Raw genomic sequence first — 26204 nt, 5'->3', positions numbered from 1 at the left:
CACCAAGATGTGGATGAGGGGACCATGTATACCAGGATTGGGGATAAGGGGACCTTGTACACCAAGATGTGGATGAGGGGACTATGTATACCAGGATTGGGGAAGAGGGGACCTTGTGTACCAAGATGAGGATGAGAGGACCATGTATACCAGGATATTGATGAGGGGGCCATGTATACCAAAATGTGGATGAGGGGACCATGTATTCTATTTTTGTCCTCTAAAACCTAGGTGTGTCATATAGTCCGGTGATTCTTATAGTCCGAAGAATATGGTAAATTCATTCACACGTTTAGATCTCCTGTCTGTTGTTGCAGTCCTGACTCCTGAGAAATAACTTTTTAATTTTTTTTGTGCAAATTAAGCATTAATAGCTCTGAGGGTGTTGCCCACCTAGCACAAGCCTCTTTAGCTTGATTGATAGCTCACTGACTAATTTCCTTGCCTCATTCTTGACATCACACAGATAGTAAGCTATAAGTCAAGCTAAAGAGGGTGGGGATAGGTGGGGAAACATCCTTCACATATAAACAGTACACAGCTGCCATCTTTTGAAGTGATTCTGAGTAACGTCATATAAAGTTTAGCTGTTCTAGTAAGATTTTCCAGACATTTTCTTAGTATTATTTTGCGGCAAAATCCACGGTCTGTAAACAGCTTACAACACAGCTAAGGAATCTCAATGATCATTGCATTACAATCCTAACTATGAAAAATAGTCAGTAAACTGCAGTCATCATAGCGATATACATTTATTCTGTATTACAAAAAGGTAGACCACATCTTAAAGTACCGTAATATAAAATAAAGCAATATTAATAAACATATAAATCATGTTACTTTATTAATATATTGATTTATTAACATCGCCATCACATTTCTATGACTCAAGCACATTTCTATTCCTGACTAGTAAAACTTCTAGCACTATTGGGAGTTACAGTACATCCATGTGCAGTCTCTCAACGACCATTACAATGAGTATGACACACAACATAAATGTGACAGCATTCTCCAGTTATCCTAAATCATGTGGCAAGCCTCCTGTGAGGATCGATACTGACCAATAGGTGGCAGTAAAATACAAGTCCTCTTTCTCTCTGAGGAAGCTAATTGCCTATCCTCTCTCCAGTAGCGATATAACAACTTGCTTACGTCCTTAATTTCGCACTGAGCTGAAGCTTGTATTATTGTTCATACAAAAAACTAACTTAGTGGTTTTTGGAGCTGAATGCAATATTAACAACTGTGTTCTTCATCTACTATATGCCATTAATGATATTTGTGATTTGGCAGCTGCTACTCTGGAATCCCAATAGCAACATTTCAGGGCTTGATACAAATACTGGCGGTTTCCGTAAGAAATGGTCAAGAAGATCCGTTATGTCCCAACCTTACACCATCTCTAAACAATGCCAGATTTGCATATTGATTACATTTACCTGAAAAACTCCATCACATAATATCACAAACGTAACAAACTTATTTTATTGATTAAAAACACAAATATTGAAGTTCTCAGACTTATCACCGGTGAAACAGTGATTACAGGGGCTGAACAATGCCATTTCTCAGTACAGTAAATGTATCAATCATGTAGAATAACACATATTAAGTGCTTGCTAATGGTAACATCTCCAACCCACATAGTAGCTGCAGGCCTGTGTAAATACATATAGAGCTATACTGTTTGTAGTAGGTTTTTTACATTGCTTGTAAAAAAAATGCCATCTGTAATGAAGGACATAGCATTTTGTGACATTTTTTGCACATCAAGTTTTGCATGAACATTTTTAGTCTTGGTACCTTCTATCAGACTATCAGATTATTTGTAGGCCTAATCAGTAGTATGTATTTCAGCTTTTCGGGAGCTATGCGCGCTGTAGCTACCCGTTTACCATTTATTTCTCCCCTGGCAGGAGGAGTTGTCCGAGGAGCAGTGGCAGTGAGGGAAATTCAGAAGACTCCCAAGACTGGATCGCCACAGACCCAAATCTGGCACTCTCCGCTGTATCTGGGACTAGAGATAAGCGTATGGATTCATGGGTCTCATCTCCCGAGATCTTGGTGCAGAGAACCCCATCTGCACATGAGCCCCCCTGGCAGCCATTTTCACAGAGTCCACCGCACAGGAAACCATGGAACTGCAGGGGCCTCTGGCCTTTCACAAAATGTTGGCAGAGCCCCGCGCAGCACCAGAAACACCCACAACAGCACTGGACACCTCCGCAGCACCGCCAGGCACCCCGCAGCGCTGGACACAAGCAGCAACAGACACTCGAAGCGGCACGCCACACATCAGAACACCCCCTCATCCCAGCCTGTGGGATCACCCCACTCCTGCCTCCTCCAGCAGTGACCCTGGGACCCCGATTCACCACAGCCACCACCCCCGGTAAGCAATAAGACGCATGGATTATAAGAAGCACCACCATTTTATTAAAAAAAACATTGTTTCCTATTTTTCTCCTCAAAATTTGGGGTGCATCTTATAATTCATAGTGCCTTATAATCCAAAAAAAACGGTAAATGGGGTAAAGAAATATGGGTGAGACATATTGTAAATACACAGTAACATAGACGCAAACAAGAACAAAAGCAAAAAAAGCTTAATTTAAAGGGATGAAAGATATAGACAAAATAAAGGGTGGAAAAGGTTAAGAATGAAAAAGGGGAAGGAAAAATATGGTTTATTAAGGAAAATTGTGAAAACGGAAAAAGAAAAAATTAGAGGAAAGAAAAGTGAAAAAGATTGGTATGTACAGAATGGGTAAGGGAAAGGGGTGATGATACGCATACTGTATTAGATACCTTATACATAAAACATTTAAGAGGTTGGATGGGAAGAAAAGAAATGGGAAAGTAGGAACACCTGTAAACAGGTGGAGAGTAGTGTTGAGCGATACCTTCCGATATTCAAAAGTATCGGTATCGGATTGGATCGGCCGATATCCAAAAAATATTGGATATTGCCGATACCGATACCCAATACCAATACAAGTCAATGGGACACAAATATCGGAAGCTATCCTGGATGGTTCCCAGGGTCTGAAGGAGAGGAAACTCTCCTTCAGGCCCTGGGATCCATATTCATGTAAAAAATAAAGAATAAAAATAAAAAATATGGATATACTCACCCCTCCGACGGACCCTGGCTCTCACCGGTGCAAGCGTCTGCCTCCGTTCCTAAGAATGCAGTGAGTGAAGGACCTTCGATGACGTCGCAGTCACATAAGCGGTCACACGACCAATCACAAGACCGCGACGTCATCGCAGGTCCTACACTCACTGCATTCTTAGGAACGGAGGATGCCGGTTGCACCGCTGAGGTCCAGGGTCCATCGGAGGGTGAGTATATCCATATTTTTTATTTTTATTCTTTATTTTTTACATGAATGGCAGCACGGTGGCGCAGTGGTTAGCACAGCAGCCTTGCAGCGCTGGAGTCCTGGGTTCAAATCCCACCAAGGACAACATCTGCAAAGAGTTTGTATGTTCTCTCCGTGTTTGCGTGGGTTTCCTCCGGGTACTCCGGTTTCCTCCCACATTCAAAAGACATACTGATAGGGAGTTTAGATTGTGAGCCCCAACAGGGACAGCGATGATAATGTGTGCAACCTGTAAAGCGCTGCGGAATATGTTAGCGCTATATAAAAAATAAAAGATTATTATGAATATGGATCCCAGGGCCTGAAGGAGAGTCTCCTCTCCTCCAGACCCTGGGAACCATACGCACCGCACACGCCTGGGAACTTATAGGAACTTCCGATTCCGATATCACAAAAATATCGGAACTCGGTATCGGAATTCCGATACAGCGAATATCGTCTGATACCCGATATTTGCAGTATCAGAATGCTCAACACTAGGGTTGAGCGAAACGGGTCGATCATTTTCAAAAGTCGCCGACTTTTGGCTAAGTCGGCGTCTCATGAAACCCGATCCGACCCCTGTGCTTGTCGGCCATGCGGTACGCGACTTTCGCGCCAAAGTCGCGTTTCAATGACGCGAAAAGCGCCATTTCTCAGCCAATGAAGGTGAACGCAGAGTGTGGGCAGCGTGATGACATAGATCCTGGTCCCCACCATCTTAGAGAAGGGCATTGCAGTGATTGGCTTGCTGTCTGCGGCGTCACAGGGGCTATAAAGGGGCGTTCCCGCCGACCGCCATCTTACTGCTGCTGATCTGAGCTTAGGGAGAGGTTGCTGCCGCTTCGTCAGAAGCAGGGAGAGCGTTAGGCAGGGTCCACTAACCACCAAACCGCTTGTGCTGTAGCGATTTCCACTGTCCAACACCACCTTCGGTGTGCAGGAACAGTGGAAGCTATTTTTTTTTTTTTTTTTCCTCAGCGCTGTAGCTCATTGGGCTGCCCTAGAAGGCTCCGTGATAGCTGTATTGCTGTGTGTACGCCACTGTGGAAACCAACTGCTTTTTTCAAAGCACATATCCTCTTGTTCCTTTCTGCACAGCTATCTTTTTTGTTTGTCCACACTTTTTATTTAATTTGTGCATCAGTCCACTCCTATTGCTGCCTGCCATACCTGGCTTAGATTACTGCAGGGAGATAGTAATTGTAGGACAGTCCCTGTTTTTTTTTTTTTTTTTTTTTTTTGTGGGAGATTAAGATTGGCATTTCTGCTACAGTGCCATCCCTGTGTGTGCCATCTCTCACTGAGTGGGCCATAGAAAGCCTATTTATTTTTTCCGTGATTTGTGTTCTAAATTCTACCTCAACACAAAAACACTACATCAATCAGTGGTAGAAAAATATTGGCCTCAGTCAGGGCTTGTGTGCCACTGCTGTGTGTGCTATCTCTCATTCAGTGGGCTATAGAAAGCCTATTTATTTATTTATTTTTTTTCTTATTATTTGGTTTCTAAAGTCTCCCTGAAAAAAAAAAAAAAAAAAAAAAACAGTGGGAGAGTAATATTGCCCTTTCAGCTTGTGTGCCAGTCTTGACTCCTGGGTGTGCCACCTCTCTCTCATTCAGTGGGCCATAGAAAGCCTATTTATTTTTTTGGTTTTTTTAATATTATTTGGTTTCTAAAGTCTCCCTGAAAAAAAAAAAAACATAAAAAAACAGTGGGAGAGTAATATTGCCCTTTCAGCTTGTGTGCCAGTCTTGACTCCTGGGTGTGCCACCTCTCTCATTCAGTGGGCCATAGAAAGCCTATTTATTTATTTTTTTAAATATTATTGGGTTTCTAAAGTCTCCCTTAAAAAACAAAAAATACATAAAAAAACAGTGGGAGAGTAATATTGCCCTTTCAGCTTGTGTGCCAGTCTTGACTCCTGGGTGTGCCACCTCTCTCATTCAGTGGGCCATAGAAAGCATTTTTTTTTTTTCCTTGATTTGTGTTCTAAAATCTACCTCAACACAAAAACACTACATCAATCAGTGGGAGAAAAATATTGGCCTCAGTCAGGGCTTGTGTGCCACTGCTGTGTGTGCTATCTCTCATTCAGTGGGCTATAGAAAGCCTATTTATTTATTTATTTATTTTTTTCTTATTATTTGGTTTCTAAAGTCTCCCTGAAAAAAAAACAAAAAAAAAAAAACAGTGGGAGAGTAATATTGCCCTTTCAGCTTGTGTGCCAGTCTTGACTCCTGGGTGTGCCACCTCTCTCTCATTCAGTGGGCCATAGAAAGCCTATTTATTTTTTTGGTTTTTTTAATATTATTTGGTTTCTAAAGTCTCCCTGAAAAAAAAAAAAACATAAAAAAACAGTGGGAGAGTAATATTGCCCTTTCAGCTTGTGTGCCAGTCTTGACTCCTGGGTGTGCCACCTCTCTCATTCAGTGGGCCATAGAAAGCCTATTTTTTTTTTTTTTTTAAATATTATTGGGTTTCTAAAGTCTCCCTTAAAAAACAAAAAATACATAAAAAAACAGTGGGAGAGTAATATTGCCCTTTCAGCTTGTGTGCCAGTCTTGACTCCTGGGTGTGCCACCTCTCTCATTCAGTGGGCCATAGAAAGCCTATTTATTTATTTTTTAAAATATTATTGGGTTTCTAAAGTCTCCCTTAAAAAACAAAAAATACATAAAAAAACAGTGGGAGAGTAATATTGCCCTTTCGGCTTGTGTGCCAGTCTTGACTCCTGGGTGTGCCACCTCTCTCTCTCATTCAGTGGGCCATAGAAAGGCTATTTATTTTTTTGGTTTTTTTAATATTATTTGGTTTCTAAAGTCTCCCTGAAAATAAAAAAAAAAAACTTAAAAAAACAGTGGGAGAGTAATATTGCCCTTTCAGCTTGTGTGCCAGTCTTGACTCCTGGGTGTGCCACCTCTCTCTCTCATTCAGTGGGCCATAGAAAGGCTATTTATTTTTTTGGTTTTTTTAATATTATTTGGTTTCTAAAGTCTCCCTGAAAAAAAATAAAAAATAAATTAGGTGGGAGATTAATATTGACATTAGTGCTTGAGTGACAGTCCTGCGTGTGTGTCATCTCTGTGATTTTGTGCCACAGAAAACAGAGTGTGTAACATTGTGCCTGATTTTCCTTGTGGTCTCACCAACCTGTTAAGGGATATTGAAATCATACTGAAGTTATAGCTCACCGTGTAAGTTGTTTGACAGCAACAAATAAAGTTACTTTGGTTAAGATTTTAAAACAATGAGGAAGTCTGGTGCAAGAGGTCGTCGTGGGCGTTCATTGTCAGCTGGTAATGATGGTAGTGGTAGTGGAGCATCAGGTGGTCGTGGGGATAAAAATATTCCACCTAAGTCTGGAGCTGTGGAGCCAGTTTCGTCGTCAGGCTACACAAGGCCTCGAACGCTCTCTTTTCTGGGAGTAGGAAAACCGCTTTTAAAGGCGGAGCAGCAACAGCAAGTTTTGGCTTACATTGCAGACTCAGCCTCTAGCTCTTTTGCCTCCTCTTCCGAAACTGGTAAATGTAAAAGCAGCGCGTCGCTTGTGGATGTTCACGGTCAGGGACAAGTCGCTTCCTTGTCCTCCTCAGCAAAAACTACAACAAGAGAGAAGGATGCAGCAGGCGACACAACGGGTCACTCCATGGAGCTCTTTACACATACCGTCCCTGGCTTAGAAAGTGAAACATTTAACAGGCCATGCCCATTACAAGTATATTCTGACATGGAGTGCACTGATGCACAGCCACAGCCAGAGTACTATGCTGCTCCTTTGACTCAGACCACCACATTGCCCTCTCAGGGTACAGATCCACAAGCAGACCCTGATGAGACTATGTTGCCCCGCCACGAACGCTATACCACCGACCGACACAGTGACACAGACGAAGTTGCACACGAGCTCGAAGAGGAGGTAATAGATGACCCAGTTATTGACCCCGATTGGCAGCCATTGGGGGAACAGGGTGCAGGCGGCAGTAGTTCAGAAGCGGAGGTGGAGGAGGGGCCGCAGCAGGCATCAACATCGCAACAGGTTCCATCTGCCGGGCCCGTATCTGGCCCAAAACGCGTGTCAAAGCCAAAACCTGTTGGAGGACAGCGTGGCCATCCGGTTAAAGCTCAGTCTGCAATCCCTGAAAAGGGATCCGAGTCTAGGAAGAGTGCAGTCTGGCATTTTTTTAAACAACATCCAACTGATCAGCGCAAAGTCATCTGTCAAAAATGTTCAACTAGCTTAAGCAGAGGTCAGAATCTGAAAAGTCTAAATACTAGTTGCATGCATAGACACTTAACCACCATGCATTTTCAAGCCTGGACTAACTACCAAACGTCCCTTAAGGTTGTAGCACCCTCGGCCAATGAAGCTAGTCAGCAACGCAACATCCCTTCCGTCACTGTAAGGCCACCATTTTCCGCACCACCGGCAGTATCTGTGCAGGTTTCTTTGCCAGCCAAAAGCAGTCAGGGTCAGGGAACCACCAGTTTTGTAGGAGGAAATATTGCATCTAGGGCACCGGCGGAAACAATACCGTCTCCAACCGTCTCTCAGTCTGCCATGTACACCGGCACACCCGAAAGTTCCACGATCTCCAGCTCTCCAGTCCAGCTCACCCTACATGAGACTCTGGTTAGAAAAAGGAAGTACTTATCCTCGCATCCGCGTACACAGGGTTTTAACGCCCACATAGCTAGACTAATCTCGTTAGAGATGATGCCCTACCGGTTAGTTGAAAGCGAAGCTTTCAAAGCCCTGATGGAGTACGCTGAACCACGATACGAGCTACCCAGTCGACACTTTTTTTCCAGAAAAGCCATCCCAGCCCTGCACCAGCATGTTAAACAGCGCATCGTCCATGCACTCAGGCAATCTGTGAGTACAAAGGTGCACCTGACTACAGATGCATGGACCAGTAGGCATGGCCAGGGACGTTATGTGTCCATCACGGCACACTGGGTGAATGTGGTGGATGCAGGGTCCACAGGCGACATCAATTTAGGGACAGTTGTGCCTAGCCCACGGTCTAGGAAACAGTTGGCTGTAGGCGTTCGCACCCCCTCCTCCTCCTCCTCCTCGTCCTCCTGCAGAAGCTACAGCTCTTCCACAGAACGCAGTCTGCCAACCACTCCATCGGCAGATGACACTGTTGCACACCAGTTGTCCCATTATGGGCCAGCTACTGCCAAGCGTCAGCAGGCTGTATTGGCTATGAAGTGTTTGGGCGACAACAGACACACCGCGGAAGTTCTATCCGAGTTCTTGCAACAAGAAACGCAGTCGTGGCTGGGCACAGTAGATCTTGAGGCAGGCAAGGTAGTGAGTGATAACGGAAGGAATTTCATGGCTGCCATCTCCCTTTCCCAACTGAAACACATTCCTTGCCTGGCTCACACCTTAAACCTGGTGGTGCAGTGCTTATTGAAAACTTATCCTGGGTTCTCCGACCTGCTCCTCAAAGTGCGTGCACTTTGCTCACATATCCGACGTTCGCCTGTACACGCCAGCCGTATGCAGACCTATCAGCGGTCTTTGAACCTTCCCCAGCATCGCCTAATCATAGACGTTGCAACAAGGTGGAACTCAACACTGCACATGCTTCAGAGACTGTGCGAACAGAGGCGTGCTGTTATTTATTTGTGGGAGGATACACGGGCAGGCAGTAGGATGGCAGACATGGAGTTGTCAGGTGTGCAGTGGTCTAAGATACAAGACATGTGTCAAGTCCTTCAGTGTTTTGAGGAATGCACACGGCTGGTTAGTGCAGACAACGCCGTAATAAGCATGAGCATCCCCCTAATGCGTCTGCTGATGCAAAGTTTGACGCACATAAAGGAGCAGGCGTCTGCACCAGAGGAAGAGGAAAGCCTTGATGACAGTCAGCCATTGTCTGGTCAGGGCAGTGTACAGGACGAGGTAGCGGGCGAAGAGGAGGTGGAGGACGAGGAGGATGATGGGGATGAGTATATTTTTAATGCCGAACCTTTCCCGGGGGCACAGGAAATTGGTTGCGTGTCACGGCCGGGTTCTGGTTTTTTGAGGGACACAAGTGACGTAGATTTGCCTGCAACTGCCCCTCAACCAATCACAACCGGAGATTTGACAACTGGAACTTTGGCCCACATGGCGGATTATGCCTTACGTATCCTAAAAAGGGACACACGCATTACGAAAATGATGAACGATGACGATTACTGGTTGGCCTGCCTCCTTGATCCACGCTATAAAGGCAAATTGCAAAATATTATGCCACATGAGAACTTGGAACTAATATTAGCAACCAAACAATCAACTCTTGTTGACCGTTTGCTTCAGGCATTCCCAGCACACAGCGCACGTGATCGTTCTCACACGAGCTCCAGGGGGCAGCAGACTAGGAGTGTTAGGGGTGCACACATCAGAAGTGGCGTTGGACAGAGGGGTTTTCTGACCAGGTTGTGGAGTGATTTTGCTATGACCGCAGACAGGACAGGTACTGCTGCATCAATTGAAAGTGACAGGAGACAACATTTGTCCAGTATGGTTACTAACTATTTTTCATCCCTTATCGATGTTCTCCCTCAACCGTCATTCCCATTTGATTACTGGGCCTCCAAATTAGACACCTGGCCAGAATTGGCAGAATATGCATTGCAGGAGCTTGCTTGCCCGGCAGCAAGTGTCCTATCAGAAAGAGTATTCAGTGCTGCAGGTTCAATATTAACCGAAAAAAGGACTCGTCTGGCTACCCAAAATGTTGACGATCTAACATTCATTAAAATGAACCACAACTGGATTTCGAAATCTTTTGCCCCACCTTGCCCGGCCGACACCTAGCTTTCCTATGAAAAGCTCTTGCCTGTGAATTACTTTTCTAATGTCTAATTTGCTGCAGCTGATTGTACAGCATACGACATGTTTACACCTCCCTAAATGGCAAAACTCCCCACACGGGGCCGTGGTATCGCGACTTGGCGCAAGCACCCGTGAGACTGCTGTTTGTCTGAAGAGGTGGGTGTGCTCGCTTTTGGTTGACGGCATTGCTACTGGGTCCCTCATAGTACAATGTAGTGTCTCTGGCGGTGGTGGTGCGCACCCAACGTCAGACACACCGTTGTAACATGAGGGGCCCTGGGGCGGTCCCGCCGGCCTCAAGAGAGTTCCCCCCTACCCCAGCTCAAAATGTGCTCTACCACGTGCAAAATTATGTCGCACAGCTCCACCAATCTTTAGTCTATTCGCTGACATCATTCAATGTCTGGCACTGACAATACAAATTTGTAGACATCTATGATGCAACTTAAAGTAGTCTGTGTCTGTGTCCTATATTGGCACCATTAAATAGTTACTGCCAAATTACTATGTCAGAAACTCAGTAGATGAGCCCACCCCTGTACCTAAGTATGCCACCTTTTTTTTTGTTTTGGTTGTTTTGCGAGACATTAACATCTATTTATATTTTGGGAGTACTGGGACAGACACTCCTTGCACTACTCCTCCACTCACCACCAAGCTGCCTGTGTATCCATGTAACCGCTGTAAGGCTGCCATGAGCCTATTGTTTGTTATTTTAGGCCTTTGATAGCCTGTCTGCGGTCCCTACTTTAAATACTCCTCCACTCATCACCAGCTGCCTGCCCGTGTATCCATGTAACCGCTGTAAAGCTGCCATGAGCCTATTGTTTGTTATTTTAGGCCTTTGATAGCCTGTCTGCGGTCCCTACTTTAAATACTCCTCCACTCACCACCAAGCTGCCTGTGTATCCATGTAACCGCTGTAAAGCTGCCATGAGCCTATTGTTTGTTATTTTAGGCCTTTGATAGCCTGTCTGCGGTCCCTACTTTAAATACTCCTCCACTCACCACCAAGCTGCCTGTGTATCCATGTAACCGCTGTAAAGCTGCCATGAGCCTATTGTTTGTTATTTTAGGCCTTTGATAGCCTGTCTGCGGTCCCTACTTTAAATACTCCTCCACTGACCACCAAGCTGCCTGCCCGTGTATCCATGTAACCGCTGTAAAACTGCCATAAGCCTATTGTTTGTTATTTTAGGCCTTTGATAGCCTGTCTGCGGTCCCTACTTTAAATACTCCTCCACTGACCACCAAGCTGCCTGCCCGTGTATCCATGTAACCGCTGTAAAACTGCCATGAGCCTATTGTTTGTTATTTTAGGCCTTTGATAGCCTGTCTGCGGTCCCTACTTTAAATACTCCTCCACTCACCACCAAGCTGCCTGTGTATCCATGTAACCGCTGTAAAGCTGCCATGAGCCTATTGTTTGTTATTTTAGGCCTTTGATAGCCTGTCTGCGGTCCCTACTTTAAATACTCCTCCACTGACCACCAAGCTGCCTGCCCGTGTATCCATGTAACCGCTGTAAAACTGCCATAAGCCTATTGTTTGTTATTTTAGGCCTTTGATAGCCTGTCTGCGGTCCCTACTTTAAATACTCCTCCACTCACCACCAAGCTGCCTGTGTATCCATGTAACCGCTGTAAAGCTGCCATGAGCCTATTGTTTGTTATTTTAGGCCTTTGATAGCCTGTCTGCGGTCCCTACTTTAAATACTCCTCCACTCACCACCAAGCTGCCTGTGTATCCATGTAACCGCTGTAAAGCTGCCATGAGCCTATTGTTTGTTATTTTAGGCCTTTGATAGCCTGTCTGCGGTCCCTACTTTAAATACTCCTCCACTGACCACCAAGCTGCCTGCCCGTGTATCCATGTAACCGCTGTAAAACTGCCATAAGCCTATTGTTTGTTATTTTAGGCCTTTGATAGCCTGTCTGCGGTCCCTACTTTAAATACTCCTCCACTCACCACCAAGCTGCCTGTGTATCCATGTAACCGCTGTAAAGCTGCCATGAGCCTATTGTTTGTTATTTTAGGCCTTTGATAGCCTGTCTGCGGTCCCTACTTTAAATACTCCTCCACTCACCACCAAGCTGCCTGTGTATCCATGTAACCGCTGTAAAGCTGCCATGAGCCTATTGTTTGTTATTTTAGGCCTTTGATAGCCTGTCTGCGGTCCCTACTTTAAATACTCCTCCACTGACCACCAAGCTGCCTGCCCGTGTATCCATGTAACCGCTGTAAAACTGCCATAAGCCTATTGTTTGTTATTTTAGGCCTTTGATAGCCTGTCTGCGGTCCCTACTTTAAATACTCCTCCACTCACCACCAAGCTGCCTGTGTATCCATGTAACCGCTGTAAAGCTGCCATGAGCCTATTGTTTGTTATTTTAGGCCTTTGATAGCCTGTCTGCGGTCCCTACTTTAAATACTCCTCCACTCACCACCAAGCTGCCTGTGTATCCATGTAACCGCTGTAAGCTGCCATGAGCCTATTGTTTGTTATTTTAGGCCTTTGATAGCCTGTCTGCGGTCCCTACTTTAAATACTCCTCCACTGACCACCAAGCTGCCTGCCCGTGTATCCATGTAACCGCTGTAAAACTGCCATAAGCCTATTGTTTGTTATTTTAGGCCTTTGATAGCCTGTCTGCGGTCCCTACTTTAAATACTCCTCCACTCACCACCAAGCTGCCTGTGTATCCATGTAACCGCTGTAAAGCTGCCATGAGCCTATTGTTTGTTATTTTAGGCCTTTGATAGCCTGTCTGCGGTCCCTACTTTAAATACTCCTCCACTGACCACCAAGCTGCCTGCCCGTGTATCCATGTAACCGCTGTAAAACTGCCATAAGCCTATTGTTTGTTATTTTAGGCCTTTGATAGCCTGTCTGCGGTCCCTACTTTAAATACTCCTCCACTCACCACCAAGCTGCCTGTGTATCCATGTAACCGCTGTAAAGCTGCCATGAGCCTATTGTTTGTTATTTTAGGCCTTTGATAGCCTGTCTGCGGTCCCTACTTTAAATACTCCTCCACTCACCACCAAGCTGCCTGTGTATCCATGTAACCGCTGTAAAGCTGCCATGAGCCTATTGTTTGTTATTTTAGGCCTTTGATAGCCTGTCTGCGGTCCCTACTTTAAATACTCCTCCACTGACCACCAAGCTGCCTGCCCGTGTATCCATGTAACCGCTGTAAAACTGCCATAAGCCTATTGTTTGTTATTTTAGGCCTTTGATAGCCTGTCTGCGGTCCCTACTTTAAATACTCCTCCACTCACCACCAAGCTGCCTGTGTATCCATGTAACCACTGTAAAGCTGCCATGAGCCTATTGTTTGTTATTTTAGGCCTTTGATAGCCTGTCTGCGGTCCCTACTTTAAATACTCCTCCACTCACCACCAAGCTGCCTGTGTATCCATGTAACCGCTGTAAAGCTGCCATGAGCCTATTGTTTGTTATTTTAGGCCTTTGATAGCCTGTCTGCGGTCCCTACTTTAAATACTCCTCCACTGACCACCAAGCTGCCTGCCCGTGTATCCATGTAACCGCTGTAAAACTGCCATAAGCCTATTGTTTGTTATTTTAGGCCTTTGATAGCCTGTCTGCGGTCCCTACTTTAAATACTCCTCCACTCACCACCAAGCTGCCTGTGTATCCATGTAACCGCTGTAAAGCTGCCATGAGCCTATTGTTTGTTATTTTAGGCCTTTGATAGCCTGTCTGCGGTCCCTACTTTAAATACTCATCCACTCACCACCAAGCTGCCTGTGTATCCATGTAACCGCTGTAAAGCTGCCATGAGCCTATTGTTTGTTATTTTAGGCCTTTGATAGCCTGTCTGCGGTCCCTACTTTAAATACTCCTCCACTGACCACCAAGCTGCCTGCCCGTGTATCCATGTAACCGCTGTAAAACTGCCATGAGCCTATTGTTTGTTATTTTAGGCCTTTGATAGCCTGTCTGCGGTCCCTACTTTAAATACTCCTCCACTGACCACCAAGCTGCCTGCCCGTGTATCCATGTAACCGCTGTAAAACTGCCATGAGCCTATTGTTTGTTATTTTAGGCCTTTGATAGCCTGTCTGCGGTCCCTACTTTAAATACTCCTCCGCTGACCACCAAGCTGCCTGTGTATCCATGTAACCGCTGTAAAGCTGCCATGAGCCTATTGTTTGTTATTTTAGGCCTTTGATAGCCTGTCTGCGGTCCCTACTTTAAATACTCCTCCACTCACCACCAAGCTGCCTGTGTATCCATGTAACCGCTGTAAAGCTGCCATGAGCCTATTGTTTGTTATTTTAGGCCTTTGATAGCCTGTCTGCGGTCCCTACTTTAAATACTCCTCCACTCATCACCAGCTGCCTGCCCGTGTATCCATGTAACCGCTGTAAAGCTGCCATGAGCCTATTGTTTGTTATTTTAGGCCTTTGATAGCCTGTCTGCGGTCCCTACTTTAAATACTCCTCCACTCACCACCAAGCTGCCTGTGTATCCATGTAACCGCTGTAAAGCTGCCATGAGCCTATTGTTTGTTATTTTAGGCCTTTGATAGCCTGTCTGCGGTCCCTACTTTAAATACTCCTCCACTGACCACCAAGCTGCCTGCCCGTGTATCCATGTAACCGCTGTAAAACTGCCATGAGCCTATTGTTTGTTATTTTAGGCCTTTGATAGCCTGTCTGCGGTCCCTACTTTAAATACTCCTCCACTGACCACCAAGCTGCCTGCCCGTGTATCCATGTAACCGCTGTAAAACTGCCATGAGCCTATTGTTTGTTATTTTAGGCCTTTGATAGCCTGTCTGCGGTCCCTACTTTAAATACTCCTCCACTGACCACCAAGCTGCCTGCCCGTGTATCCATGTAACCGCTGTAAAACTGCCATGAGCCTATTGTTTGTTATTTTAGGCCTTTGATAGCCTGTCTGCGGTCCCTACTTTAAATACTCCTCCACTGACCACCAAGCTGCCTGCCCGTGTATCCATGTAACCGCTGTAAAACTGCCATAAGCCTATTGTTTGTTATTTTAGGCCTTTGATAGCCTGTCTGCGGTCCCTACTTTAAATACTCCTCCACTCACCACCAAGCTGCCTGTGTATCCATGTAACCGCTGTAAAGCTGCCATGAGCCTATTGTTTGTTATTTTAGGCTTTTGATAGCCTGTCTGCGGTCCCTACTTTAAATACTCCTCCACTCATCACCAGCTGCCTGCCCGTGTATCCATGTAACCGCTGTAAAGCTGCCATGAGCCTATTGTTTGTTATTTTAGGCCTTTGATAGCCTGTCTGCGGTCCCTACTTTAAATACTCCTCCACTGACCACCAAGCTGCCTGCCCGTGTATCCATGTAACCGCTGTAAAACTGCCATAAGCCTATTGTTTGTTATTTTAGGCCTTTGATAGCCTGTCTGCGGTCCCTACTTTAAATACTCCTCCACTGACCACCAAGCTGCCTGCCCGTGTATCCATGTAACCGCTGTAAAGCTGCCATGAGCCTATTGTTTGTTATTTTAGGCCTTTGATAGCCTGTCTGCGGTCCCTACTTTAAATACTCCTCCACTGACCACCAAGTTGCCTGCCCGTGTATCCATGTAACCGCTGTAAAACTGCCATAAGCCTATTGTTTGTTATTTTAGGCCTTTGATAGCCTGTCTGCGGTCCCTACTTTAAATACTCCTCCACTGACCACCAAGCTGCCTGCCCGTGTATCCATGTAACCGCTGTAAAGCTGCCATGAGCCTATTGTTTGTTATTTTAGGCCTTTGATAGCCTGTCTGCGGTCCCTACTTTAAATACTCCTCCACTCACCACCAAGCTGCCTGTGTATCCATGTAACCGATGTAAAACTGCAGTATTTTGCTTATAAAAAAGAAAATACTGGAGAGATATCAAATGCAGACATTTTAACATTAAAAACAAAAACACATACAACAAAAAACTGGTACAGTACAAAAATTGGCCACCAGCTACAAAAACTTTCTCCTGCAAGTAGTTAACTGAAAGGTTTTTTTCCATTGAAAACACAGATATGGCATCCACCGAGTGTTGTCCTGTCGCGTCTTCTTTATATTATTGCCAAGAAGCTGCAACTGAATAAAGCTGAGCTTCTACCTTCTGCCTCTTACTAACTGCTGTTTTTTTTAAAAATTGGCTGTTCCGGCCTACTAAAGGTGTCTGTCTGCCCCTGCCTGGTGTTGTCCTCAACTGAATAAAGCTGAGCTTCAACCTTCTGTTCCAAATTACCATTTTTAAAAATGCAATTGGCTGTTCCGGCCTACTAAAGGTGAATGTCTGCCCCTGCCTGGTGTTGTCCTCAACTGAATAAAGCTGAGCTTCTACCTTCTGTTCCAAATTACCATTTTTAAAAATGCCATTGGCTGTTCCGGCCTACTAAAGGTGTCTGTCTGCCCCTGCCTGGTGTTGTCCTCAACTGAATAAAGCTGAGCTTCAACCTTCAGTTCCAAATTACCATTTTTAAAAATGCAATTGGCTGTTCCGGCCTACTAAAGGTGTCTGTCTGCCCCTGCCTGGTGTTGTCCCCAACTGAATAAAGCTGAGCTTCTACCTTCTGCCTCTTACTAACTGCTGTTTTTTTAAAAAATTGGCTGTTCCGGCCTACTAAAGGTGTCTGTCTGCCCCTGCCTGGTGTTGTCCTCAACTGAATAAAGCTGAGCTTCAACCTTCTGTTCCAAATTACCATTTTTAAGAATGCAATTGGCTGTTCCGGCCTACTAAAGGTGTCTGTCTGCCCCTGCCTGGTGTTGTCCTCAACTGAATAAAGCTGAGCTTCAACCTTCAGTTCCAAATTACCATTTTTAAAAATGCAATTGGCTGTTCCGGCCTACTAAAGGTGTCTGTCTGCCCCTGCCTGGTGTTGTCCTCAACTGAATAAAGCTGAGCTTCTACCTTCTGCCTGTTACTAACTGCTGTTTTTTTAAAAAATTGGCTGTTCCGGCCTACTAAAGGTGTCTGTCTGCCCCTGCCTGGTGTTGTCCTCAACTGAATAAAGCTGAGCTTCAACCTTCTGTTCCAAATTACCATTTTTAAAAATGCAATTGGCTGTTCTGGCCTACTAAAGGTGTCTGTCTGCCCCTGCCTGGTGTTGTCCTCAACTGAATAAAGCTGAGCTTCTACCTTCTGCCTCTTACTAACTGCTGTTTTTTTAAAAAATTGGCTGTTCCGGCCTACTAAAGGTGTCTGTCTGCCCCTGCCTGGTGTTGTCCTCAACTGAATAAAGCTGAGCTTCTACCTTCTGTTCCAAATTACCATTTTTAAAAATGCAATTGGCTGTTCCGGCCTACTAAAGGTGTCTGTCTGCCCCTGCCTGGTGTTGTCCTCAACTGAATAAAGCTGAGCTTCAACCTTCTGTTCCAAATTACCATTTTTAAAAATGCAATTGGCTGTTCCGGCCTACTAAAGGTGTCTGTCTGCCCCTGCCTGGTGTTGTCCTCAACTGAATAAAGCTGAGCTTCTACCTTCTGCCTCTTACTAACTGCTGTTTTTTTAAAAAATTGGCTGTTCCGGCCTACTAAAGGTGTCTGTCTGCCCCTGCCTGGTGTTGTCCTCAACTGAATAAAGCTGAGCTTCTACCTTCTGTTCCAAATTACCATTTTTAAAAATGCAATTGGCTGTTCCGGCCTACTAAAGGTGTCTGTCTGCCCCTGCCTGGTGTTGTCCTCAACTGAATAAAGCTGAGCTTCAACCTTCTGTTCCAAATTACCATTTTTAAAAATGCAATTGGCTGTTCCGGCCTACTAAAGGTGAATGTCTGCCCCTGCCTGGTGTTGTCCTCAACTGAATAAAGCTGAGCTTCAACCTTCAGTTCCAAATTACCATTTTTAAAAATGCAATTGGCTGTTCCGGCCTACTAAAGGTGTCTGTCTGCCCCTGCCTGGTGTTGTCCTCAACTGAATAAAGCTGAGCTTCTACCTTCTGCCTCTTACTAACTGCTGTTTTTTTAAAAAATTGGCTGTTCCGGCCTACTAAAGGTGTCTGACTGCCCCTGCCTGGTGTTGTCCTCAACTGAATAAAGCTGAGCTTCAACCTTCTGTTCCAAATTACCATTTTTAAAAATGCAATTGGCTGTTCCGGCCTACTAAAGGTGTCTGTCTGCCCCTGCCTGGTGTTGTCCTCAACTGAATAAAGCTGAGCTTCAACCTTCTGTTCCAAATTACCATTTTTAAAAATGCAATTGGCTGTTCCGGCCTACTAAAGGTGAATGTCTGCCCCTGCCTGGTGTTGTCCTCAACTGAATAAAGCTGAGCTTCAACCTTCAGTTCCAAATTACCATTTTTAAAAATGCAATTGGCTGTTCCGGCCTACTAAAGGTGTCTGTCTGCCCCTGCCTGGTGTTGTCCTCAACTGAATAAAGCTGAGCTTCAACCTTCAGTTCCAAATTACCATTTTTAAAAATGCAATTGGCTGTTCCGGCCTACTAAAGGTGTCTGTCTGCCCCTGCCTGGTGTTGTCCTCAACTGAACAAAGCTGAGCTTCCACATTCTGGCTTTCGCCCTATACTATCAGATATTAAACTGCATTTGGCCTACTAGTGTGGTTATGCCCTTGAAACAGTGTCTGCTGCTCTTGGGTTTGCTACTCCACTGAACAAAGCAATGCCGCCTGTTTAGTCCTGTTACCAATTTTGAACTGCATTTAGCCTACTTTATTCTTTGGCCCTATATCTGTTTCCTCCTCATCCTGCCCATTGCCCAGCCACTGCTAGATGAGTCTGCTGGTACATTGACCTAGACCACTACATTCCCCTTATACTCTACACAGCCAGAATCTGACCCTGCTGAAAGTAAGGTTCCCCTTCCCGCATGTTATACCACCTTACACAGGGACAGAGAGGAAGGTGCAGATGAAAGTGCAGGTTCCTTCATCAGGTGGGGGGGCATACTCGTTGGCGACGTCACTGGCACAGGGCCCCTCAGAGTACGCAAAAGTGTCGCTGCTGGTGGGAGGCGCCCCCGCCATGCAAACACACATCGCTGTACTTTGAGGGGCCCTGTGCCAGTGCCAATGCGAACGAGTGGGCCCCCCCTGCTTGCTCAGGATCACAGCACTTGCAACGTTGAAATACTTACCTTTCCCTGCAACACCGCCGTGACGTAGTCCGCATTTCCTGGGCCCACGAAAAACTTGAGCCGGCCCTACTCCCCCCACAACTTTTGCCAAATGACCCCCAATTCCCTATGCCCAACTATTATTATAAAGTTAATTAAGATTGACAAGCTTCAGAAACAAGAATGGATGTTTTTGGCATTAAAATGGGCACTGTAGGTGTTTTCCTGGCCTCCACTCACTGCCGACTATGCTTCCCCATTGACTTGCATTGGGTTTCGTGTTTCGGTCGATCCCCGACTTTTAGCGATAATCGGCCGACTGCACTCGACTCGACTCTGGACAAAATCGGGTTTCACAAAACCCGACTCGATCTTAAAAAAATGAAAGTCGCTCAACTCTACTCAACACTAGTGGAGAGACAACATATAGATTTGTTATATATGACCCAAAAATCGCATCAAATAAGGGGGAAAATACATAAAAGAAAAGTAGCAAATACGCTATAATCAGAGAAGATTCTTACTATGTTGTCTGGCACAGAAATAAAGCAGTAGAAAGAACGCATCATTTACGTTATGTGTGAGCACGGCCTCAGCATTACAATTTTATTACATTTTTTATGGGTTTAACAGCGAAAAAATATAAATCACGCTTTTTTATGCCATTTACCAATCCCTGTAAATAATCGCATCACTGTGTTGTGCGAATCGTTAAGATTACATGGACACCAAATATGTCCATATTATTTGCTGATTTGTGATGTTTATTATTTAAAAAAATACATTAAAATGACTTTTTTTTCATTATCAAGTATTTTTTTATTGTAAATTTTAAGTAATTTTATAGGATTAAAAAAATCTCTTATTTTCCCTCTATAATAAAAACACATCCATTATACACAGCAGTATATTTCTAACAGTATAATCTGCCTGTAGTGAGATCCTGGAATACAAATCTAGTATAGAGAATTCTGCCAGTGACATCACTAGGGATTGTGGCTGAGAAGCTTAAAGAGAACCTGTCAGCATGATTGCGCACAGAAACCTACAGACAGTGTCAGGTAGGTGCCGTTATACTGATTACAATGATACATATATTTATATAACATTCACTAGATGGTGGCCCGATTCTATCGCATTGGGTATTCTAGAATATGTGTAGTAGCATATAGCACAGCCCATGCAGTAGATAACACAGCCCATGCAGTATATAACACAGCCCACATAGTATATAACACAGCCCACGTAGTATATAAGACAGCCCACGTAGTATATAACACAGCCACGTAGTATATAGCACAGAGATGTAGTATATAACACAGGCCACGCAGTATATAACACAGCCCTCGTGGTATATAGCACAGCCCACGTAGTATATAGCACAGAGACGTAGTATATAACACAGCCCATGCAGTATATAACACAGCCCACGTAATATCCAACACAGCCAACGTAGTATATAGCAATGTGGGCATCATATCCCTGTTAAAAAAAGAATTAAAATAAAAAATAGTTACATACTCACCTTCCGTCGGCCCCTGGATCCAGCCCAGGTGTTTAGCGATGCTCCTCGCGACGCTCCGGTCCCAAGAATGCATTGCGGCAATAACACATGATGATGTAGCAGTCTCGCGAGACCGCTACGTCATCTCCAGTAATTGCCGCAATGCATTCTTGGGACCGGAGCGTCGCGAGGAGCGGGAAAGGTGCCGGAAGATGAGAATATAATGATTTTTTATTTTTTTAATTATTTTTAACATTAGATCTTTTTACTATTGATGCTGCATAGGCAGCACCAATAGTAAAAAGTTGGTCACACAGGGTTAATAGCAGCGTTAACGGACTGCGTTACACCTCGTTATGCCGCGGTGTAGCACAGTCCGTTTAACGGACTGCTAAACCACTATGGGGGTGCTGACTGGAGGGCAGTAGGGAGGGGGTGCTGACTGGAAGGGAGTAGAGAAGGGCGAATTTGCGGCCGGACTATGCCCGGCCGGCCGTCCGCGACCAATCAGCAACACGGGATTTTCGTGATAGACAGACGGAAGTGACCCTTAGACAATTATATAGATAGATTATGTAAAATAGGGGGCAGATCACTGAGGGATCAGTGACCTGTCAGAAGTCATACAGATGAATATGTAAGCACAGCACCACATGAAGACCCCCCACAGGCCGCCCCGGAGCATGAGCATATCATTAACTCAAAACTGAAAATAAAGATTAAACAACAACCACAAGATGGATTTCATCACCCAAGGTATCATGTCAATCAGTATAACGGCGCCGACCTGACACTGTCTGTTGGTCACTGTGCACAATCCTGCTGACAGGATCCCTTGAAACCACTTCTTAAAGTTGTACGCTCAAGACCTGGGGGACTCACAGATCCAAGGATGGAGAGGAAGTTATTATATAATTTAATTTATGCACTCAGCATGCTTTATTCAATGCTAACATGGATGGGAGCTCTGTGGTGCTAAAACAGCATTGAGTAAATAGGAATACAATTAAGAAAGTGGTTTGGGCTCCAAGGGGAGATGTAAATAGATCACATATATGGTGCTTGGAAAACCTGTTATAGTGCTATGTACTGTAATATCAGCAATAGACACTAATAACACACCATTAACCTAACAGTACATCACTCTTACAACCTACTCACACAGTTACCATGTATCAGTCCCAGACACGCAGGCACTGTTCTCCTCATCGTCTCTGTGATAACAAACTACTTTACTCACAGGCATCAGCATATAGACTGGTTTTGATGTGGATATATCTTCTCTCCTTGTGAACAGCTAGTCTTCAATTATGTGGAGAATGCCCTCCTCACTCATAGAAATAAGCAGATCACAAAGCATGCTGAGAGTTTTGCTTTACCAAAACAATCAATGGTGTGCTACAATTACCTCAGGTGGCCTGTGCAAAAGCATGGTCACAACCCTACTGACTGTGAAGTAATAAGCAGCTAGCTTGAATTGGGACTTGAAGGATTATTAAATGGAACCTCAGTCTATTCAAGCATGAATCAGACCCTGGTTGTATGATTGCAGTGAGGTATGCTCTCCTATGAAACGCTCCAGTGTTTTAGAGAAAACATAGCTTACAGACCCGGCCATGGACCATAGGTAGGTAGAGATGACACTAATCTGACTTTTTCTAAAATCGGTCTAGTTGATTGACAATTCTCTCCCTATGGAGAGAGACCTGTCATCACCTAGAGCGGTGACTGGAGAAGCCCAGCTGGAGACCATAGGCAAAGCCAAGATAAGTTTAATGCCATCCACAGCCGCATCGTTAAACTAGTTTTATTATATGTAACACCGTACCTTTTCATAGAAAAGCATACGTGCAATAACACAGCCAGGCTCGGATTCACATTGCCCATGGTTAGGCAGATGACTGAATCACGTGACATTAACCATTTAATGAGATTTTTATATTTGCTAAGTGAGAGTTGAAACAGCAAATAAAGTCTGTGGTTATAGCCATAGCTCCAGTCATGCAGTCAGTAATGGACGTGAAAGCTTTCCTTATGTAACTGCCTCAGAGAACATTTGAGCATCCATCTATTGCCAGTAAAATTAGCTGCATCCTCACTTTGTGCCTTTTATCCTTGGGTCTTGTGTTTTATATGATACATATTGTTCGTGAATAAACTGGATGCACAGTTTTATAGACGTTTATGCCGTTTACACGTGCTATCAGCCTTCAGGGATGACTAAATAAGATATTACTGCAGCTATCAGAGATATGTGTACAGTAGCTAGTTGTCTTGTAAAGGGTTCACGCACAACTAGCTAAAAACGAGCATGTACACTGGAAAACTATGGCTGATACATCAAAGCTGCTTAAAAATATACATGACAACTTTTGAGATGGGCAATGAGGAAGATTTTTAAGAGTAGAAAAGAAATTGGCACCAGAAAACCTAAATGCATACAGGTCTCAGACCAGACCATCGATTTTTCCAGACCCGTGAACTAAAAGGGAATCTGATCCAGATTGCAGATTCTGTGCAACATCACACTGAAGCTTGACACTATTGTACCCGATTAAAAAACTTTTATGCTTTTTAGAACCATGCTTTATGCCAATTACAGCTTTGCGAGCCTAATAGGCCAAGAGGCCAAGATGCCCCCTACTCACATTCTAACCCTCTAAGCAGGCAGTGAGTCCAGGGGCATCATGATTACATAATTAGCAAACAGAGGAATTTCGTGGTTCACACACAGCCTTTTTTGGGAAATACTATGTTGTAATTTTGGAGTGTGTTGAGCCAAAGACAGATGTTGATCCAGGAGAAGGTGAAATTTAAGTTCTTCCTTCATATATATACTCTGTTTTTTTGCTTCCACTTTTGATTTGGGCTCAAATGACTGTATGATAAACTCGAAAAATTTTGCTAAAAATAGGTGAAAATTTTGAGATTGGTGGGGGGGAATCAGCCCAGGGGTGGACAAATCATTGGTGAAACCTGTGCAGCTGCAAGGGGGCCCAAGAGGTAAGGGGGCCCATTTATATCTCCAAAGCAATTTTGCATTTTTAGAAGCTCTTGGGCTACAAAGGGCCCATATATTGTTCTTGCACAGGGGCCATTTTCTGTCTGTGTCCGCCAGTGGTTCAGATACTAATACCACATTACCCCATGGCAAGAAAATGTCTTTAGTCATTACATATCACAGTTGGCTTTGGAATTGCAACTTTTTAACTATTTCTCTAACAAAGAGTGTTTTTACTGAAGATCTCAATGCTGGAATTCTCTTTCTTTTCCATCCCTCTTAATGAATAAGGCGCATTTCACTCCGGTCATCATTAAAACCAGCATACGAAACACCAGTCTTAATGAGTCGGTGCCTTAGTATCAGAACTAATACAGTTTCATATATAGAAACAATATTTTTCACAATATACACATAGGCTCTTTAACACCCTTTGAGGCTGATGTGGTTACTTTGAAATTCCTCGTGAGAACATCTGTTTAATCATTTTTAAAAGTATTTGTGTCTCATGTTAAAATGAGCTTCTTATCAGTCCTGTCCTACCTAGACTTATTACTTATTTTAAAATCAAGTGGGGATACTTTTAAAAAGAATTGTACAGCCATTCTGACATTGACTTTAAAAGTTAGTAAACAGGCCTCATCAGTCCTAAGAGATCTGTCAAATTATATATGTAGTTTGTATAATGAAATCTGGTAACAGATATTGTGGAGGGAGAATAATTTAAGATATCTGAACTTTATTTCTTTCATGTATTTCAATGTCATTAAAACAAGTGGTGTATAAATGTTTATATGCCAGAAATATACCCAGTGCTGGGACTTGCATCCTAAGCCTTCATGTGTGACAACGTGAAGGTAATCAACTCTTTAATTCTTTCATTTGCTTCCATTGTACAAAAAGAACAATGTAGGAGAGGAGGAGAATTTATAAGGTTTACCTTCCGCATCTGCTTAGCATTAAGGGCTTCCCCTTTCCATTTGTTAGAACAATATGAGATCAAGTCGACTTCTGCATTCACACTCAGGTTTCCTGAACATAGATGAAAACAAGAACAATAAGATTTCGCACAACAAGCATTTGACCTACAGTCATCTAAAGAGAAATGTCATACTCACTTTTATTTTTAGAATGTCCTTGGCAAGAAATACTACACCTGAAATTAAGCAGACAAGTTATTGGAAATGGTTGTGAGGGAGGAACATGTGGAAATTGCCCAGATGCAGGAAGGAATAACATACCACAATGCAATGAAGGCTTTGAAGTGTTGCCACATCATGAACAGCATTGCCACAGCTAGAAGAAGATATTGGCGTACTTGGTTCCATGATTTCTTTATAATCTCATGAATGGAAGACATCCATGAAGGTTCCATAGAAGTCTCTAAAGTAACGATAAAAAGCTAATGTTATCTTTTGAAGAAGAGAAACTTCAGCAGGTCTCAAGTGCAGTTTGGTATTCACTCTTTCACCCCTGTGAAGTGATCTGTTCTTTTCTGCTAAGGTACCTGGTTTACTTCCAGGATAGTGGAGCTGATTGAGAAAATGCTGTTAGCTAGGACGGTCAAAACCAGAAAGTCAAGGACAACAACAATATTGGTAGCCAACACCAGAATAGTCCATAGGTTAAGACAAAGATGTGAGGCAGAAGATAATAAAACTTCTCTGTGGTCAAGTCCAGAAAGGTATTTAATGAGTTAAAGGGAACCTGTCACCCCCCTCAGGCGTTTGTAACTAAAAGAGCCGTCCCGGGGTGGGTCTTTCCCCCCTAATGAGACGCAGCACAGCCGCACTTCAGACCTGTGCGCATCGGGCGCCGCCTCCTCTTGCTTCATTAGCGTTCCCGGCGCCTGCGCTGTATTTTTTTTTTTCCGGGCATGCGCAGTTGCAGGCGCCAGGGATGTTAATGAAGCAAGAGGAGGTGGCACCCGGTGCGCACAGGCCCGGAGTGACAGCTGTGCTACGTCTGAGTAGGGGGGAAAGACCTGCACCCGAGACGATTTCATGGTATGAGGGGCACATTTTATAAGCGTTTATTTCAGCGTGTGCAGGGAGCATAACTAAAAGAGCCGATCAACCAACCGCTGCACGATCAGCTCTATCCTCACCTACTGTATTCTCACCCATCCCTTGTAGATTGTGAGCCCTCGCGGGCAGGGTCCTCACTCCTCCTGTACCAGTTATGACTTGTATTGTTCAAGATTATTGTACTTGTTTTTATTATGTATACCCCTCCTCACTTGTAAAGCGCCATGGAATAAATGGCGCTATAACAATAAATAATAATAATAATAATAAAGAGCCACCTTGACAGAATGCAGCATTAGTGCTGAACAAGGTGGCTCTTTTAGTTACAAACGCCTGAGGGGGTGACAGGTTCCCTCTAAGAGTGTACGAGGACAGTAACCAGGGAAGAAAAAAAAGGGTCCA

The 26204-nt window shown here is 44.3% G+C and overlaps 1 protein-coding gene across 1 annotated transcript in view; it reads right to left on the bottom strand.

Annotated features, from left to right (window-relative positions):
- The window catches only part of OTULINL (OTU deubiquitinase with linear linkage specificity like), a 110338-nt gene that overhangs the window by 43017 nt on the left and 41117 nt on the right, over positions 1 to 26204 (bottom strand). Inside the window, exons 2-4 of the mRNA XM_077267629.1 lie at positions 25017 to 25158; positions 24894 to 24931; positions 24716 to 24807 (exon numbers count right to left, since the gene is read on the bottom strand). Coding sequence (XP_077123744.1) covers positions 24716 to 24807; positions 24894 to 24931; positions 25017 to 25158 — 272 coding nt within the window. The remainder of the gene's footprint in view (positions 1 to 24715; positions 24808 to 24893; positions 24932 to 25016; positions 25159 to 26204) is intronic.

The sequence above is a fragment of the Ranitomeya variabilis genome, chromosome 6 (assembly GCF_051348905.1).
Source record: "Ranitomeya variabilis isolate aRanVar5 chromosome 6, aRanVar5.hap1, whole genome shotgun sequence".
Classification (NCBI taxonomy): domain Eukaryota; kingdom Metazoa; phylum Chordata; class Amphibia; order Anura; family Dendrobatidae; genus Ranitomeya; species Ranitomeya variabilis.
Note: the sequence above shows the minus strand (reverse complement) of the source record. Positions and strands in the feature narration are given on the sequence as shown.